Source organism: Dromaius novaehollandiae, chromosome 5 (assembly GCF_036370855.1).
Source record: "Dromaius novaehollandiae isolate bDroNov1 chromosome 5, bDroNov1.hap1, whole genome shotgun sequence".
Lineage (NCBI taxonomy): Eukaryota > Metazoa > Chordata > Aves > Casuariiformes > Dromaiidae > Dromaius > Dromaius novaehollandiae.
Window position 1 is genome coordinate 69,763,872 of NC_088102.1, and position 18,459 is coordinate 69,782,330.

The 18,459-nt window shown below is 43.3% G+C and overlaps 1 protein-coding gene across 3 annotated transcripts in view; it reads left to right on the top strand.

Moving 5' to 3' along the window:
- Positions 1-18,459, top strand: part of LRP5 (LDL receptor related protein 5) — a 175,382-nt gene that overhangs the window by 117,988 nt on the left and 38,935 nt on the right. For all 3 annotated transcript variants that reach the window (XM_026108080.2, XM_064513233.1, XM_026108081.2), the window contains exons 8-11: positions 13,055-13,271; positions 15,192-15,481; positions 17,556-17,782; positions 18,172-18,356. In XM_026108080.2, coding sequence (XP_025963865.2) covers positions 13,055-13,271; positions 15,192-15,481; positions 17,556-17,782; positions 18,172-18,356 — 919 coding nt within the window. The remainder of the gene's footprint in view (positions 1-13,054; positions 13,272-15,191; positions 15,482-17,555; positions 17,783-18,171; positions 18,357-18,459) is intronic.

Here is an 18,459-nt window from a genome sequence, read left to right on the forward strand (position 1 = left end):
TTTGCGTCGGTGCCTGCAGGCCGGCAGTCACCTGCCCTCACTCTGACACTGTGTTTCTGCCCTGTTCTGTGTGGCATAGTGGTCTCCGAAACCACGCGGCAAACCAGAGCAGGGAACTGATCCAGCTGGAAAATAACCCAGCCAGAAAGCTTTATATTTTTCAGTCCCCGCTTGCCGTGTGGCCACACAAGGAGTTGTGCTGACATAGCAAGAAAGTGGCAGTATGAATACTGGAATGAGGGGCCCGGGGCAAGGTGGCCTCTGCTTGAACTGGCCTGAGCAGCACAGCCTGCCAAATGTTAAGCTGTGCTCTGAAAGAAATCTCAGCTTGGCTCTTGCCTTTGGTATTGAGAAGCAGTCTGAACAGACAAGGCAGGGTTCAGGAAAAGGGAAGAAATTTTATCCACGTTCTGCAGATGGAGGAGTGATGTTTGGAGAGAGTTGGTAGCTACTTGTGGCTACACACTAGGATCAATCTTTGTCTAATACTCCAGCCATAAAACCAAACCTTCCTCCTGATATCTGAGTTAAGTCTCAAGTCAGAACAGAAGGGGCTCTTAGGTACTTGTCTTCTGGAACAGGGAGGTTGTGATTATGACCTTAGACCTGCCTCATGATGCCACCAGAAGAGGCCTGCAAGTTACATTTGGCTGTACCTAGCTTCCCAAAGACCTTGTGTGGGTCTACTCTTCTGCTGTTAGTAGGTGCTAAGTATGTCTCTCTCATTTACTTATGCTGGGAGGGAGAGAATCACCCCCTAAAAATCTGTCATGTAAACTAGAGGGCCTTGCTAGGACAGTCTAAATCTCAAGGGTGTTATTAGAACAGTCTAAATTTCAGCTAAACCCATGACTCCACTGTTTCACATTGGCTTAACCTGGGAGGCTCTTGATGAACAACCTCACTTAGGTGTACATTCCGGGGCCTTCTACAGGTGTCTCACACTCCCTGCTGACTACACCTATGGCCTTGGATTGAAATTAAGCTGTGTGATATGGCCTGAAGAATTTGTGTTCTCCTAAATGAAACCAGCCCTGTATATGAACCTTGGGAAAGCTTTTTTCTTTTTTCTTTTTCCTTTTTTCCTTTTTTTTTTCTTCTTTTCTAATAAGTGGAAAATATTACACATGAACCTTACTCAAACAGCTATTCCGCCCGGCAATGCTCTCTCTTCATGAGTATGTGAAGGGAGCCACTGCAGTGTGGTGAATCCAGGGTTAGGTTGGCCATTCAGAGGCTCTGTGGTCTCTTCTCAGTGTGGCTTGATGATTTGAGGCAGCTGCTTTCCTGTGCCTCCGTTTCCCTACTTGGAGAACAGGCTAATGTTGCTTCCCTTTTTGTTGAAGTGCCTTGAGCTCATCCAGTGAAAAAGCTGTCTAAGAACGGGGCTGGTATTGTTAGCTCATGCAATTCTAGAGTCTACTTGAAGAATGTGACGTTCAGGACACTTCAACTGAAGGTCTGAGCTGCAGAGAGGGCTGCTGCGCTGAAGAGAGGGTGATGTGTTGGTATACCTCGCTCTGTTATGTTTACCCCGCAATCGAGCCTGAGCTTTGGCTGCAGAACTGGCACCCTCCCTATGCAACACCACAGAGCACATTCAGTACCACAGTCTTTCAAGACAGGGACTTCAGCTCAGGCTTGGGTTTCCTGTGGTGAACCTAATGGGTTGAGCTTCAGAACATCCTCTGAGGTCTGTCTGTTTGGTCAGGCTTTGGCCTGAGAAGGAAGCGTAGCTTTCTTTAAAAATAGCTGAAGGTTATGCTGATCAAAAAACATGTGTTTTGCATTTTAATGATTTGCAGGGACCAAAGAGCATCTGCTAACTACATTTTAGCAATAAACTCTGAGTGCTACCCAGCACAAATTACTAATATTAATTGTAAATGGGATTGAATTTTATGAGCAAGAATTATTTAGTGTCTCCAATAAATATGATTGATAGGACTGCTCATCCGAAGCGACAGCGGAATGCAAGCATCTTATCAGGGCAGTAAGAGAAGAGTCTTGCCAGGATCTGTTCTTTCGAGTGACAACATTTCAGTTGTGAGGGGGCCTGCGTGCAACAGGGCTTGCTTTGCAGAGATATCTGGTTTAGTTCTGCAGGAGCTAGCAACGTTAGCGCAGTATCTTAGGTTAGGCCCAGTACAGCTAGCTGTGGACATGCTAGTTTGGGTTTCTGTGCATGGCTTTTACTTGTGCTGTGTGGATATATGCCCTACATGGTGACATGCAAGACTGGATTTACTGTGTTACTCGTAATATGGAGTTTCTAGAAAGGGTGGAAGGAGGAGGGAATCGTGAGCAGAATTCACTATTTACTTGAGCCAGGAGGCTTCATGAGATAAGGAACTGAATGGATTTTCCTAGATGCATACAGAAGACCTTAGACTTTCATTGCCTTCCTCCCAGGAGGTGGTGTATGCCTGCTGCCTGGTTGTAGTGGATTCATATTTCATATGTCTCCCTCTGATATAAATATTTGCTTCATGAGAGTGCTTTGGTTCCCTTTCTGAGGAATTATTAAGGAGTTGCGTGAGGCTTGGCTAATCTGTTATTAAGTGGGGATGCAAGCATCCATGCTTCATAGTGTAGCACCATGTATAGATGGACGTGACAGCTCATGTAGGGTCTACTCTCTTAACTTTTGACTTCCAATGGGATTTCCATACGTGACACTTCTGGTGACTTAGAACGTAAAGGATTCATCATGTGGTTCTCTGAAGCACCATTCACGCTTATCTACTGCAGTGGGAAGAGGATGGAAGAACTACAGGTGGCCGCTGCTATTTGCGTGGTGATGAGGTTAAGAAAATGGAAAAGTTAATCTCCTAGGAAAGACTTGGAAGCAGATTTCTGAGCAAGAGTTCCCACTATACAGGACAAAACATTTCTAGCTGTATCTTAGCTTGCCATGGACAGAGGTTGACTGCATGAGACCTGGGATGACATGTAAAATGGAGATGGAAGGGGGGACCTCAAGAGGGAGTTGTGGCCAGACCCCTGTTTCTCAGTTAATCACTCATGGATCTTTCATGGTCTGTAAGATAAAAGATGATGCCTGAAGGAGGAGGTTTTTTGTTTTTAATCAACCTATATTTCAGTATGCAAACAAACAGGAGAGAAATAGCACTAGTAAATACATATAGTGTAATTTTTGTTTCATTTCAAATTTAAGTTAGCATGGCAAATAGCACGGGGGAGCCAGTCTTTTCTTTCGGAAAGGTTGAACAGGACTGATGCCATCCTGTACTTTAAGGCAAGACCAACTGCAGTCATTATTCTTGACATCCTTTTGGCTTTTTAAAAGATTTCTATTTGGCTATTTAAGTTGCTGATTTGTTTTTCAGATTCAAAACTTTGCCTGAGATTATTTCTCATATCAAGCTCACTCTATGTTATTTTTAAAGCCTGTTTTATGTTGTAAAGATAGGTTGGAAATGTAGGTGCAGTCCCACTTTTGTCAGCAGGAGTACATCATGGTAAATATTTATATGGCGTGCTATTTCCACAGAGTTTTAGGTGTCTGTAGTGTTGGGAAAATGTTTGTATTTGGGAAGGAGAGGATAAAAATCTTATAGAACTATTTAAATCACTTTCAAGAAAAGGAGAATGGGGGAAGAAGTGAGAAGAATTAAGATGCATGTTTGTTTTTATAAGATATTACAATAAAAAATTTAAATTGCTTGCTGATCAGAAGTTGGAAATGCGTATTGTTTTCATAAAGGATGTTAGCTAAATTTCAGAGTTGTTGCGTGCTCTTTGGAACTTAATTAATGGTGATTAGAGTTTCAGAACAAAAAAGCGTATTTACAGAAGGTAAGATTTCCCTGAAGTGTATTAAATAAGCAACTTCTACTTAAAAATAAAACTGAAATACTGATTCAGTATGTCTTCTATGCACAGCTGTAAGGTCTCGCAGCCAATTGCTGTAAGTTACTTTGAAAAGGTTGGTGTTCAGCGTTTTCCCCTTTTAAGGAGTGCAGCATGCCCTAGTGTTGCAGTTCCTGGTTATGAGAGAGAAGTTGCAGAACTGACCAGCTGCACCCTTAATCCTTTGATATCCTGCAGCCACAACAAAGTTCTGGAAACGTCAGGTTGCTGTAACAGGACTTCATATGGAGAGCATTAGCTATTCCTAGATTGGATTCATAAAACGTAGGCAGGTTCAAGATCGCAATCGTGTCAACACAACCTTGCCAACGAGAAGAAAACTATCCATTGATCCGCCTCTGTTAGAGCTTGTTATATATGCTGAGGTTTGAAAAGCCTGTCTGCAAATGCAGTGCTCTCTCTGGAACTAATAAGATTTTGTGAAGTCCTAGGAGAAGATCAGGTGTGGTAGTTTTAGTGATTTCATATGAAAAATATGAACAGAATTACAGTTCAAATAAATAACTACCTCACATGGTGATAATATGAGCATAAAGGCTATTTATTTTGAGGGAAGGTAACCACTACAATAAGTATATATTTTGTGCATGTTATTCCCAGAGAAAACAAGAAATCGCTATAAACTTCATAGGACTCTGTTTTTCATAATGTAAATTTATGTTCTGTTACATTTGGCTTCTTTGTAATTTTTTGAACAAGTGACTACTTAACTGTCTTATATTCCCATGGAAGTGAAGATTTTGATTTGTATGAGACAGAACAAATTAAGGAAGAAAATGTTCTGGAGTTGTAACTCGTGGTTTTTGGAACGAACAGTTTTGGAGTATCCAGTCAAGAAAGCGACATCCCCAGAATCCCAGTCAATTAGACAGTGTTATGGAAATTAGGCTTGTCGGCCTCCGTAACAGGGCTCGACCCTAGGTTCCCGCAGAAAAGTTCAGAGCCAAATCAAAACAAATTAAATAATTAAATTTTAATGATGCGCATGCAGTAATTACAGCTCGAGCTGGGTGCCTCCGAAGAGGGACCCTAACATAAACAAATCCTGGGCAATTATAGTTTTTTCAACTTACATTTCCCACCCCTCACGCGGTAGGTAGACCAATAGTAATTTTTTGGTCTGGGGTCTCCTGCTCCCCATTGGGTCTCATCGTCATTCTGAGGTAAGTTGTTTTTCTCCTTATTTTTTGTTTTTTGCGGTCTCTGATGACGGTTGTACCTCTGTTTTTGTTGGGTCTCACTGTTGTGTCTCAAGGTCCTGAGGGGGAGGAGGAGGTGATTCTAAATCACAACAATTAACACTGCCCCAGCAGTGAGCTAAGGCTTTGTCCCTCAAGGTCCTAATGCCCCGCACTGGTCTTATTTCACAGCCTTGACACCTTCCCTTTCGGAGTGTGAGACGCAGGAATGCAGACTGCTTGTAACTTCCTTATCTTCCTAGCTTGAACCAGCTCTGAGGCCCTTTTCTTACTGGACTAAGTAAAACTTCATTATTTTATCTAAGTGCGGCCTAAGGCTTCAGCAAATTTAGCTACTCATGCTAAGCAAGTTTTAGAGAAGTTGTGCTAAGCGGCTACCTCTAGACAGTTTCAGTTCGCTATTCTTTAACAACAGGACTTTATACTCATCTAGAGCTTCTTTTTAGTGTACTCTTTTTCATCAGCCTAAACTACTTCTTCACAAATATTTTTGTCTAATTGAAGTAAGCTTCCCGTTTCCACTAAAAACACTCTTCATGTCCTATGATGTGATACATTAAAAAAATAAAACTGCTAATCTGTTGGTTTCTCTGCCTATACTGTAGCACCCTGTGTGATAGATTTTGCATCGAAATGCTGATGTAGCCTGAAGGGTCTTCAGCAGTACCGTATATGTTTCCATGCACATTTGACTGTTTCTGTCTTTTGGCATGTAAACAGTAATCTGATTGAATCGAACACATATAGGGAAGAATTAATAACTCCAGTTGTTTTGGTCCATTAGGCTTTTATTACATTTCCTCATGCTGAAAGTACACTGATTTCTGGGGCCGTGATTTTCCAAAGGCGTACTGTGTGTCTCAGACTTTGTGCTGTCCTTTGGACTTTGGACTTTTCTGGACCTGTTTTTTCACCTGCTCTCTTAACACAAGCTGTTTCAACCTAAGAGTGAACCAACCAAGCCAGGCATCTCTTGACAAACAACCTTGTCACTGAGTTGAATTAAAACATGGTAAGAATGAACTACAAGGGTGTCCCCAGTAGTGTTCTGGGATCTCTAAAGCATAAACGAACGGGATGTTAGGAGTTGTTTCTGCTGATGAAGAAAGTGACAGCATTGTGTAGTCAGTTTGAACCGAAAATGCTTTTGGAGCCTGGCTGAACCTTTGACTTAGTCTACAGCTTGGTCATTGGGCAATGTTGTAAATATAGTCTTTGTCTTGCTGTTTTAGATCCTGATTGACAGGTCAACACGATCTCAGGGTTGGAGCTGGTTTTCAGAGATGTTCTGAGACAGGCTTCTGTCTGGTACCTGGGGAGGTTGTCTGAGCCTACGTGAGCACAGCACTGACCACTTCTTCCTTTGAAAGATCTTGGCATCTGGCATGCTTTGCGGGCGATGCGGAAAGCCGGCTTCTGCCGGGCAGGAGGCACAGCCCCCTGTGCCCCAGGAGCTGCACTGGGTGAGGGGACCAGAACTCCAGCTGAATAAACCGTGGGTGAAATCCTGGCAAAACGTCAACTCCAGTATCTGTGGTCAGGACCTGTTGATTGCTCTTGTGGAGCACTTCTGGTCCTACAGGATGAGATTGGCGGGGAGGGGGATCCAGCTGGATTCTAGTGACTGACTTGACACAAAGCTGAGAAATTACTCATAAAAACAAAGCCTGCAGAGGGGAAGAGAGGGAGGATTAATAAAAGTTGTCAATTGCACGTGGCTGTTACGCTGAAGCTGATGATAAGCACTGAATTCAGCTCGGAACCTGCACCTTCAGAGCTGGATGCTCATTCTAAGAGGCATTTTATAATAAGTGGATGGGGACATGTACGTTCTGGTCATGATCCCCAAGAGTGCCGGTGGGGCTCTGATAGTGTCTCTGGGTGGAGTTTTCCACTGACCCATGGAAGTGTGTGACAGCACAGAGTGTGTGATTAGTAGCTGAGATTTTTCTTTTTAATACTATCGGAAAGTGTTTGAGGGAGGGCTCTTTCTCAGCCTGCTTTAGTTCGGCATTCTGCACCAGCTGATGTGCTTTCCGTGTCTGTGGGGCTTGCGTAGCCACACAGCTGCGGTGCAGAGCCTGGTGGCAGGGACTGTCCCTGTTACTGCTGTGGTTCAGCTGCGGAGGCCGTGAAGGCACATGTGAGGCAAGGCTGCCAAATAGCGTAATGGCACTTAATAGTCCCGCTTGCAATGCTCTTTACTGCACATCTTAAAGTGGCTTTGCTTTATGAGTAAAAATATGAGCCAGATGCAGCCCTTGAGAAGTATCTTGTCCTGCTGGCTCCTCAACAGGGTAAAACGACATCATCTGCAGTGGAAAATGGGGAAATGTCTTCTAGAAAAAGGAGAAAGATCTGCAAGAAAAGGGTAGTATTGTGTCATTCCATGTCTTTGCAGACTGCAGAAACTGCAGATTTGCAAGTCATGATACTTTGTAGATTTGTTATCTGGTGTTCAGGAGGGGTGCTTCACTCTTTATGTTGTACAGATCATTCTGCATGCTCCCTTGGTTCACAGCTTATTGGACGACTTAAAGAAAAAGTAGGATTGCTGGAATCTGTAAAAAGTAAATGACTAAATTATTTGCAATTGGCAGCCAACATGGATACTTAAGCAAGGTGACAGTTCAGAATATAATAAAAAAGCATGTGTGTCTATGTCAAACATTACCTGACCTGAGAATGATCTAAAAGAAGAGACATGGTAGAATGATTAATCCATGAAATGTAATGACAATAGAAAACCACTGAACTTTATTTATGATGTGTCTTTTACCAGACAGCCTCAATGTTGTCAAGATGGACTGGAATTACGGCATGACAGTCTTTTAAAAATCATTCATATTCTCACAAAGTTGACAGGATAATGAGGAGTTGCTTTCTAGAGTCTCGTTTCTGACCCAAGCGTTTGAGCCAACAGATTGCTAAGAGACTCATATAGTCTATTTTTGTGGAAAATGGCCAGATGTTTTCCTCCTCTCTCCTTTTCTTTGTTGATATGTGAGTTTTGGTACTGTTTTTTTTAACTTTATCCTCTTTTCTGCTTGCCAGTGTCTGCCAATACATGCCTGGCATTAAGCCCCTTCAGAATGAAGAAGAGGAATCCCCTTTTATCCTGAAGGACTGATGAAAGGTGGTTCTATTTCAGCTGTTGGAAATGTTAACGAATGGCTTAAACTCAGCTGAATATAGACTGTGGTACAGCGTGCTCACAGCTGCTTCCCTCTTCTCTTTCTGGGGCAGGATTTTTGACCCTCTGGAGTTTTCTGCTTCTCTCCTTTTTTTTTTTTTTTTTCCTTTGCCTTTTTTCTTTCCCTATTTACAGCCACCTACGTGGTAATGTCTCACAGGTCCCTTCTCCAGCCCAGGATGGCTGGGCACAGTTCCCTTAGGATGCCTTTTCGGAGTCTTCGGGGGGGGATTGGTAGAAGCCATTCAAGTTGCTCTCCTCTTCCACCGGCTGAAATCCTGCTCTCTGGGAAAGCTGCCATCAACCGACAGCCCAGCCAGCTCCGGGCTCCCCTGATCGTGTGCCACTGACATCGTTGTACCGGGGCCAGCCTGCCATGTCTGCTTACTGTTCACTTAGTGTTTTAGCCCCGTCCAAGAATTGTTTTCCATTTGCCTCAGCTTCGTCTGTAGCAATTGAATAAATTGAGTTTTATCTTAATGAATTAAATAGAGGAGCAAGGTGTCCGCGCTCGCTTTGTTGTTCTGGCAGGAGACGTTCTGTGTGTGTGCGAATCGTCGTTCTCTCACAGATGCGCCTGAAATACAAGCTGACTACATGAATCACACTGATGTGTAGAATTTAATTGCATTGTTTTACTTTAATCTTCTTCAAAGCGCCAAGAGCTTTTGAGTGTTATATTTGGAAATATTCATTAAGTCGTTTTGCATATGCTGCAGCAGCAGCATCTAAACAAAATCGCACCTTATCGCCTTACTGTGCTTTCTGTGTAATTCAGTTCATTAAGGCATTTGATGCTGATTTTATTTTGCCCAGGGTGGATTTTAGCTATGCTTGGTGATGCCTCATTAAAAGATATATCACTGAAGTCTTAAGAGGAATCAGGGGCTTTTCGCGTGTGCCTCCGTTGAAGGGGGCCTCGCAGTGTTTTGTGTGGAAAGCACAGCAGATTTGTGTTGCATTTATCCTTTGACCCAAGTCAAGATCAGTTACAGAAAGAGGAAGAAATTCCTGAGTACCAAAAGCCTATTCTGGCCTCAAGATGTTTTGCAGAAGTCTTGGATAATGAGGGGGAAAAGGAAAGCTGTTTTATAAAATAATGCGCTTGTACCACCAAAGAATGGTGTTTAGGGCTGGGGGCCTTCTCCCTGCTCTATTGCATCTTCCTGCCCATTTACTGGGACTGGTACTAGTGCTTGTGCAGCCAAACGTTGAATCGGTTCAAGAAGTGGACTGTGAAAGCTGTGCCCCAAAATCTTGTTTCTTCTCCCGGATCAGCGCTCTGCGTGGGTTCGCTATGTAGTCCGGCACGCGGTTAGTATCGGTGCGAGACAGCGAGTGGTAGCGCAGCTGCCTGAACTGAACAGAATTCTTCGACATGTATTTCTTTGAACGTATCGATTCTGATCTGTTCTGTATGGGACAGTGTCCTTAGGTACTTGAGCCTTGCAGAGAGCCTCTTAATGCACTTAGTTTTCTGTGGATAAGATGATCTTCCTCCTAAAATCTGCACGCACCTCATTCCCTTGGGCTGCAGTCGGCACAACTGCAAACATTACATGGTGTGTTTAGGTAGGGTATTTATTAGCCGTGCGGTTTCACGGGGAGGAGTTGTGCTTCTGACCACACTGTGACGCCAGTTTGTAGATTAACTTCTTGTTTTGCATCCTCATGGTTTCAGTTCATGTGCTAAAGAGGAGGTGAATCTCTGGGAAGATGGATGACAGTAAAATTCAAAAGAGAAAATATGCCAGATGGGTGGGGTTTACCGCAAGATTAGTCTCGTACCCTTCTGCGTGTTAGCTCATGTATATATGCCTGTATTGAACTGCACGTGACAGTTCACCATTAGTTATCCACGCTTTGCCGTGGCTGCTACTAGAAGATGGTCTAATGGTCAGCACGTCCCTCCTGCTGACACGGAGTAGCTGCCACCGAGAAGGCCCCATCGCCCACCATGGAAAAGTCCTCCAGCTCCGGATCGTCCTCCCGCATCCGAGTGGAGGCGCTTGGACTCCTTCGCTCTTCTGCCCACTGGGATTGGGGGGGTGAGGGGGAGAGAAGGAAAACACTCCCTCTCCCCCTTAGCTGAAATGTAAGCCATTAAACATCTCTTGCTGTCTGGTACCCCATTTTTGCTCTCCATTCCCATTAGGCTTCCTCAGTGGTGCAACGTAGGACTCGTTCGTTACTAGGACAGGATAGGACTAGGTTGCCCAACAGGCTTTTCGTTTCATAGCTTCGGTGGTGACTGTGCAAATTAACAGCATGCACAGATGTGCGTGAATATAAATAATGTATGCTTCTGCATCCTTGCATGCCGTCCGAGACTGCTGTATTTTAGTCGGCGGGGCTAATATTTGAATTATAATTTTACCGTCTATCTCTGTTTAAAAAATACATATATATGGTTTGCAATGTGCTGGTTTGATCGTCATCCTGCCGATGCCTCATTGTGTTTGCAAAGGAAATTGTGGCTTGTTTACTTAACGTGGCACCGGTTTGGCTCCAGCACCTGAGTATGCGTGGTGAACTCCTGAACCCGCAGTATTGCCTGTGGGATTGATACCGTTTTAAATAAACGAGCATTTGGGGTTTGCCTGGACATGATGTAATGAGATAATTGCAGAACCATTTGGCTTTTAACCGCAGACATAACCTTTTTTTTTTTTTAATGTACTGTATTTAGCTTAACTAAATAAAAAGACATTAATCTTAAGTCTCTACTACTTTGCCCAGTAGTAGAGGAATTATAGCTTGATTGGTTGACACAAAACTTCCCCAAAACTTAGGAATGTCACTGTTATTTTTAACTGTCTCCAGCAGGAGGCTTTTGATCCGGAGGGAATCCTTGGATTTACCCCTTTGCCGTAGTTTCAGGGTGTCTGGGGAATTTCCCGGTGCTTGCAGACGATGCCCATGCATGTCGTCTCCCCTTTTTAGTCTTCAACTCTTTAACAGTTTTTTCAGATAAAACTCGTGTAGTAGAATTGGTGACCACGTCTTACTTGAATTTCTCAAAAAGGAAACGTCATGCCCAGATTAACTGCCTCATGGAAGAAATGCATGTTGTTTCACAAATTTGTAAGACGTTGGTTAACAGCAGTAGGAGCTTCAGCTTTCAAATTGGAGGTTTCATTTGTAAATTTGGATACCTATGCACGCGTGTGTTGAAATCCCAATGCTGATTTAACAAGACACGGTGACTGTCATTAGTCACACTGTTAGCAAATTGCGTGTGTGCTCCTGCCTCCCAACTTGTGCATGATTTTGACTGCCCGGTATATTGGCAGGCATTTAATGGATTAATACTACATGGCCTTTAAATTATAAACATTTTAAATCAAAAACAGATACTGCTTAAACACTTAACACTTTACAAGCTGAGGGAATACAATGCTGAAATCACTGTAGCTGTCTTGAAATCACCAGAAAATAGAGGCATCTCACAGGGAGACAACTTAGTTTCCTCCAAGGTACAGGTTAAATATCCTGAGTCTGAATAAACAAGGAATTTCCAAATGATGGCAAAGAGGAGATGGCTTAAATTTCTGCCTCAGTCACAGCTTATGCACAACCTAGGTTGAAGCACGGCAGATGCCCACCTGCAGAGTGTTTCTAAGCAACAAATGGAGGTTTGATTGAATCACACTGGAAAATAGAGAGTCCTAAGTGTGGTGGTCTTTGTTTTGGTTTTAGTATGAAAGTGAACTCGATGCTGCCCACAGTCTAAATTTTCAGGTACCACTTGGAATAAATATATGCAGTTACATTGCAGCTGTCGATTGTAAGAAGTAGGATGGAGACGAGTCTGGGTTTTGTCTGCTCCGTAGAGGAGACTGATAAAGATATTCGCTCCTCGGTATGGATAACCATTGTTTGGATGGTTGAAAAGATCATTGCAGTTTGTGCTGTAGATGGATGCAAGTTTAAGCGTGTGGTGTGGAGGATTGTAACTTGACATCTTATTTTCCTTTCTTGCCCAATGATGACTGATCATGCTTGGTCTGTGTGAGTCTCTTTCCTTCTGTGTCAAGCAGAGTGGGATAGCACAAGGCCATTGCAGCGAGCAGTTGTGAAATAATTACCTGAGAGCAGGGATGTGCCTGAGGGGCTTATCCCATCTCCACTGCTGCGGAAGTTTCTCTGCAGTTTTGGGAAGACAGATTTATATCAGTCAGTACTTACCTGGCCTCTGAAAGATTGTTGTTATCACAAGAGTGAGAAAACCATAATTGTTTTATGGTAAAAACTGATATTTTGGAAAGCAATTCCACCAGGTGCAGATTCTCCATGGTCTTACTGTGATCAAAAGGATTCTGATGGCTTTTGGTCCCTGTGATCAAGTCCCAAAGGCCACTCTAGCAATCCAAACCCATGACTGGGTGCCAAGGGCCACTCTAGCAGTCCAGTGTTTTGGGGGAGAGTTTGGAAGTGAGACCAAGACATGAATGAAGATGAAAAATCCCCTGAACCTCACCCCCATCCCCAAAAGCCCTGCCATTGCAGTGGCTTTGGCAGGTGTGAACTGATGTCATGTTGCTTAGCTTTTACAGTGGATCAAGGGTGAGATTACTCACTTGCAGGCTTGTCATTCCATCGATTTCTCTTTGAACAAACTTACAACTGTATTAAGGAGGCATGCTGTGCATTTTGGGAAGTTCTTGTGTAAAAATGGAGGAGTTGTCAAAAAATAATTGGTATGGTCTTTTTAATTGCAGCCACATTAGAACTGATTATTTTTTCCTTTTTTCCTTGTGTCCCACAGGTCATAAATGTTGATGGAACAATGAGGAAAACCCTCCTGGAAGATAAGCTGCCGCATATATTTGGGTTCACGCTGCTGGGAGATTACATCTACTGGACTGACTGGCAGAGACGAAGCATTGAAAGGGTGCACAAGATAAAGGCTAGCAGAGACATCATTATCGATCAGCTGCCAGACTTAATGGGCCTTAAAGCAACAAGTGTTACCAAAGTGTTTGGTAAGCACAAGCAGTCATAGACTGGATTTAGAGTAGTTTCTAGATGGGCTTGCTTCCATTAAGTAACTTTTTAGCACTTGCAATGGGAATAACTATGGTCTTGTATGCTTTAGCGATTTTAAAGGAAAACTGCGCCTGTTTTTTGTGCAGTTGGGAAAGCATACTATTGAAAAAGAAGCATTGGCTTCCAGTTTTTATTGACGCTCAACCTGTCTTCCACGGCTTCCGTTACACTGTCTTCGACTTTTTGTGGAAAGAGTCAGGGCTTGAATTTCATTCCTGTCTCCAATCCATAGGGAATCTGGTGTCATTGCATCTGGTGCTCATAGAATTGCTCCGTTTTCTGTTGTTCTCTTCTTCCAGTACTGAGTCCCAGTGTTCTTCAGCTGGCAGGATGCCCTCTGCCAGTTAGTGTGGCGTAGTCACAGGTAGTGGCCAATACAGTGTGGCCTGGATGCAAAGGGAATGCACTTAACTCTTGCCCAAGCATGTCGTTAGAGCACAAGCTGGGCAGGAGCTACCTTCACGCAGCAGGAGCTCTGTGTCCTTCCAGGGCATCTGACGAAACTGGCAGTGTAAAAAGGTGTATGGAGGCCGCTGGTGCATGGCCCCAGCTTGCAGTGTGGCAGAGTAAGTCATGGGTGTTGCCAAGCAGGTTGAATTCCTTCGGGCTTCCATAACACCTCATGGCGGAGGCATATTCACCGCAGATCTGTCTACTACCTGGAAGACTGGAGCCTGGGCATGGCAGTAAATGGATTAACTGGTTGACTGTCAAAACAACTGATAATAGTTGCAACAGAATGACATATAGTGTGTTGCCAAATTACACCCTGCCAGTACATGGATTTCCAGCCTTTCAGGAAGTTATACTTAGAGCACAATAAAATCTTCATGTTGCAGGGGTTATTCCTAATGGCAGTGGGTGTCACGGCACCACAGGGGCATCACAAACTATTTCATACTAACCTCCCCCAGCAAAGTCAGGACAGTAGGTACAAGGGTGATCTTGAACTTGTTTTCTTGTACTGTATAACATGAAACTTCCATGCCCAGGCCCCAGAGCTTTAAGTGGGTCTGAAAAGGTATGGTTTTGGTGGGGAACTCAGCTCCTAGAAGATAGCTTTCTTGCCTTCCAGTGGCAGGTCACTGGGGCAAACCAATGTGATCCATTGATTTCAAACGGCTCTAAACAAACTTGTAGAAGCTAAGGCATCAGTCTGAAATCCATGCAGTCTGAAATCCGTACAGCCTGAAAGCGAAAATTAAAAGAAACCTGGGTGAGACTGATCTTGGAGACATCCTTGTGGTAACAGTCTTTAAAGAGCTAAATCCCTGGTTCCCACTGATGGAGAAAGGCACTCCTTTGTCTTTTAACACTTACTTTCCCCCACACATTCCCTCCCCATTTAGTCGTTTTTGTTCACACGAATAAAGTAAGTGTGAAATTGGGGTGATCTTGTTGGAATTGCTTCTGCTAATGAATCTCAGCATTAAATTAAGCAGCTGGGAAAGAACTGCAGTTATCTAGCTCTTCTCACTATTTTGTGTTACTGAACTCGAGCACGTTTTAAAGTTGACAGTTTCAAAGAGATACAATGGTTAGTTACTTGGCCAAAAATAGCCAGGTTAAACATATACGTAATTGCCTGCCTTCAGTGAAGGAATTTAATCTTTGGGGAAATGAGAAAGATATATTTGTAGCAGTTCTTTTTGCTATAGGGAGGATAGGACCAGCCTCTTGATCCTTGGGTAGAAGGAAAGAACTAGTTTTGAATGGCTTTTTCTGGAGTTCCCTGTTGACAACTCACAGTGTTAAATTATTTTGAAAATTAAACTGCATTTCCATTCAGCCTGCCCCCTTCCTCCTTTCTCCCTTCCTCCTCAATACACCAATATCTGTTTTGTTTTGTTTTTAAGGAACTAATCCCTGTGCAGAGAACAACGGAGGCTGCAGCCATCTGTGTTTCTTTACACCCCAGGAGACCAGGTGTGCCTGTCCCATTGGCCTTGAGCTGTTGAGTGACATGAAGACTTGCATCATTCCTGAAGCCTTCTTAGTTTTCACCAGCAGAGCAGCGATTCATAGGATTTCCCTCGAAACCAATAATAATGATGTTGCTATTCCTCTTACTGGAGTCAAGGAGGCATCTGCTCTGGATTTTGATGTGTCTGATAACAGAATCTATTGGACTGATGTTAGTTTGAAGGTATTACTGACATGCGAATTCCCTGAATATAAAGTCACAGAGCAGTTCTTTTGATCTAACAAAGGTCTCTGTTACATGATCTATCATGCAGTTGCTAATGTTGTCATTGAATTGCATCCAGGGAGACTCTTGGGGATGGAGACAGTTGCATTGTTGAATGCACAGTTGGGTGACAGGCATGCTCCCACTTCAAATGAAAACCCAGATTGGTGTCTGCTCGTACCAAATGTCTAAATCTTGGATGCCGCGTGTGTTGCATCCATATATGTATCTATTGTAGAAGAGCGGTGTTCATGCCACGTAGCAGGGAAATTTAAACATCAAGCTTGGCAACCTCCTGAGCTTGCTAACCCCCTCCAGTTTTGACTTGGAAGACAACCTTATTCAATATTAACATTTGGCAAGTGAACCTTGGATTAGTTACTGTTAGACTGTGGCTCCAGCTTGGTGCGATTCAGCTACGCAGAGGAGGCCAGGGAGCTTGCCTAGTCCTCTCCACGCTGTATTGTCCCCCCAGTTTTGTCGGAGTGTTCCCCAGCAGTTTGGAATTTGATGTGACATGTTTGGTTCATATCCAGGTACAGGCTAAAGAGAGTGTGTGCCATTCATCAGTGTCATTTAACTTTTTAAAGTGAATTAAGTAATGGTAGAAAATGGCAGATTCATTTCACTGGGGACTGAATTCCCCTGTTTAGCCTCATAACAGGTTTTCTGTGAGCAGTCAAAGTTTCCTTGCCAATACGCCTTAGCCATAATAGGGCAGAGCTCACTTTTAGTGATCGTGGTGGTAGCGCAGTTTCCATAGCGCCTCTGAAGACTAATGAGAGCTGTGCTTCGGTGTTAGCAGTGCGGTTTGTGATGCAGATACCTTTCCTCTGAGAACAGTGCTAAGGTAATAAATGAGTGTGCTGCAGACACAGTTATTAAATAAATCTCACACAAGCATGTGGAGAGCTGGGGCTGGGGCTGTCTTAACCATTTACAGTGGAAAATACCTTCTTCCACTGAATCGATGAGTAGGTCCCAGTGTCACTTTGTGCAGAACTGGAAAGCGTTTTAATTGTTCGTGGCCTCCTGAGTCATCCAGTATATTGTATTTTCACACATGTGACATAGGGTGCCTGGGTTTTCACTCCCTCTGCCCTTAACCCCCCACAGGCAGTGTAACTCCAGAGCCGCCCTCCTCTTTCCCTAGACCACTTGCTTTCCTGCAGCCACCGCCGTGTCCCTCGTGTCCCACTCCCTCTGAATGGGGGCAGGTTATGTGAAGGATCATTTTCAAAAAAGATTGCATATTTTCCGAAGTGTGGGTCATACCTGTGGAAATGTAGTACACAATTTCTGTTTTTGACATTTCCCTTTAAAAAGGTTAAATGTCTGTTATACTGGCATGTGCATTTCTCAAATGATAAAGAAATTGATAACTGAAATTTTAGCCGGCGGTTAGGAATAAATGTAGAATGATTGCTCAGTGTTAATTTGATAACAAGAGAGGGGAATCGTACATAGGTCCTGGATGTTCCTGGTGATTTACCTGGGGACTGTTTCAGTGCTGCCTGTTAGGAATGTTTGTTTATCTGTGCACGGTCCTTGTCCCACGACTTGTTCTGCTGAGTGTGTATAGCTGAAATGTAGATGGGGTCAGCAAACTTGCTCAAGGTGACTGATCATGAAAAACGGTTCAGTTCAAATTTCTCTGGAGTGATTCCTGAGACTTAAAGCATTAAAAAGAATTAAGTACTTTAAAAAAATATATTTACTTTTTAATTGCAAATGGAAGAGAGGAAGAAGGGACAGGGAAGAATGTGCAGATGCATAGTGCTTTCTGAAAATCATGTCCTGTGGAGATGTCTGGGACTGGTCATCAGAAACTGCTAGCTTTTCTGAAAATAGAGGCCTTTTCATCTTGTGAATTGATACATCTTTTTTGACAGCAGAAGCTTATTTTAAAAATGCAACACTGACTGATTTATTTTTTATGACTTTTCTTGTACACTAACTTCATAATCTCTTCTTTTTATTTTGGTGGGGCATCCATAAAGCACAGTAATAATCTTATACAATTGTTTTCCAGACCATAAGCCGAGCTTTCATGAATGGGAGCTCTGTTGAACATGTGATTGAGTTTGGACTAGATTATCCAGAGGGGATGGCTGTGGACTGGATGGGAAAGAACCTCTACTGGGCAGATACTGGAACCAATCGAATTGAAGTGGCTCGCCTGGATGGACAGTTCAGGCAGGTTCTTGTGTGGAAGGACTTGGACAACCCAAGGTCTTTAGCTCTTGATCCTACCAAAGGGTAAGGGGCTCAGTTATTTTTCTAAGCTTTGGTTGCGTCTACTCGTATGTGCCTAGATACTTGGCGTTTTCCATAGCTCCATTTCCTCAGGCTTTTTGAAATGTGATAAACATTTCATGAATTCCACAATCCTCTGGGCTGCAGTGGAAAAATTAAGAACTGTCAATCTTTTTTTTTTTTTTTTTTTTTTGTCCTTGTTTCAGGAAGGAGTGGTGTAATATACACTGAATAACTGCACATAGCCTATTAACTACACATGGGTTATTCCCGTTTCTTTGAACTGAACTGAAAATAAATTCGGAAAAATCAAACCATGTAGCTGAGCTCAACCTCACCTAGTTATCGTAACCTTTTTTTTCCACTCCTTTTTCTTCCACTTGTCACTGCAGGTACATGTACTGGACAGAATGGGGAGGTAAACCTAGGATTGTTCGGGCGTATATGGATGGAACAAACAGCATCACTTTGGTGGATAAAGTGGGTCGTGCCAATGATCTCACCATTGATTACGCAGACCAAAGGCTGTATTGGACTGACTTAGATACAAGCATGATTGAGTCGTCGAATATGCTAGGTAATTCGCTCTTATATTACACCACAGAGTTACACCAGCCACTGCAAAAATATGCACTGACCACAGTGAAGGGATTGAGTAGATATTTAGAGCATTTTAATTA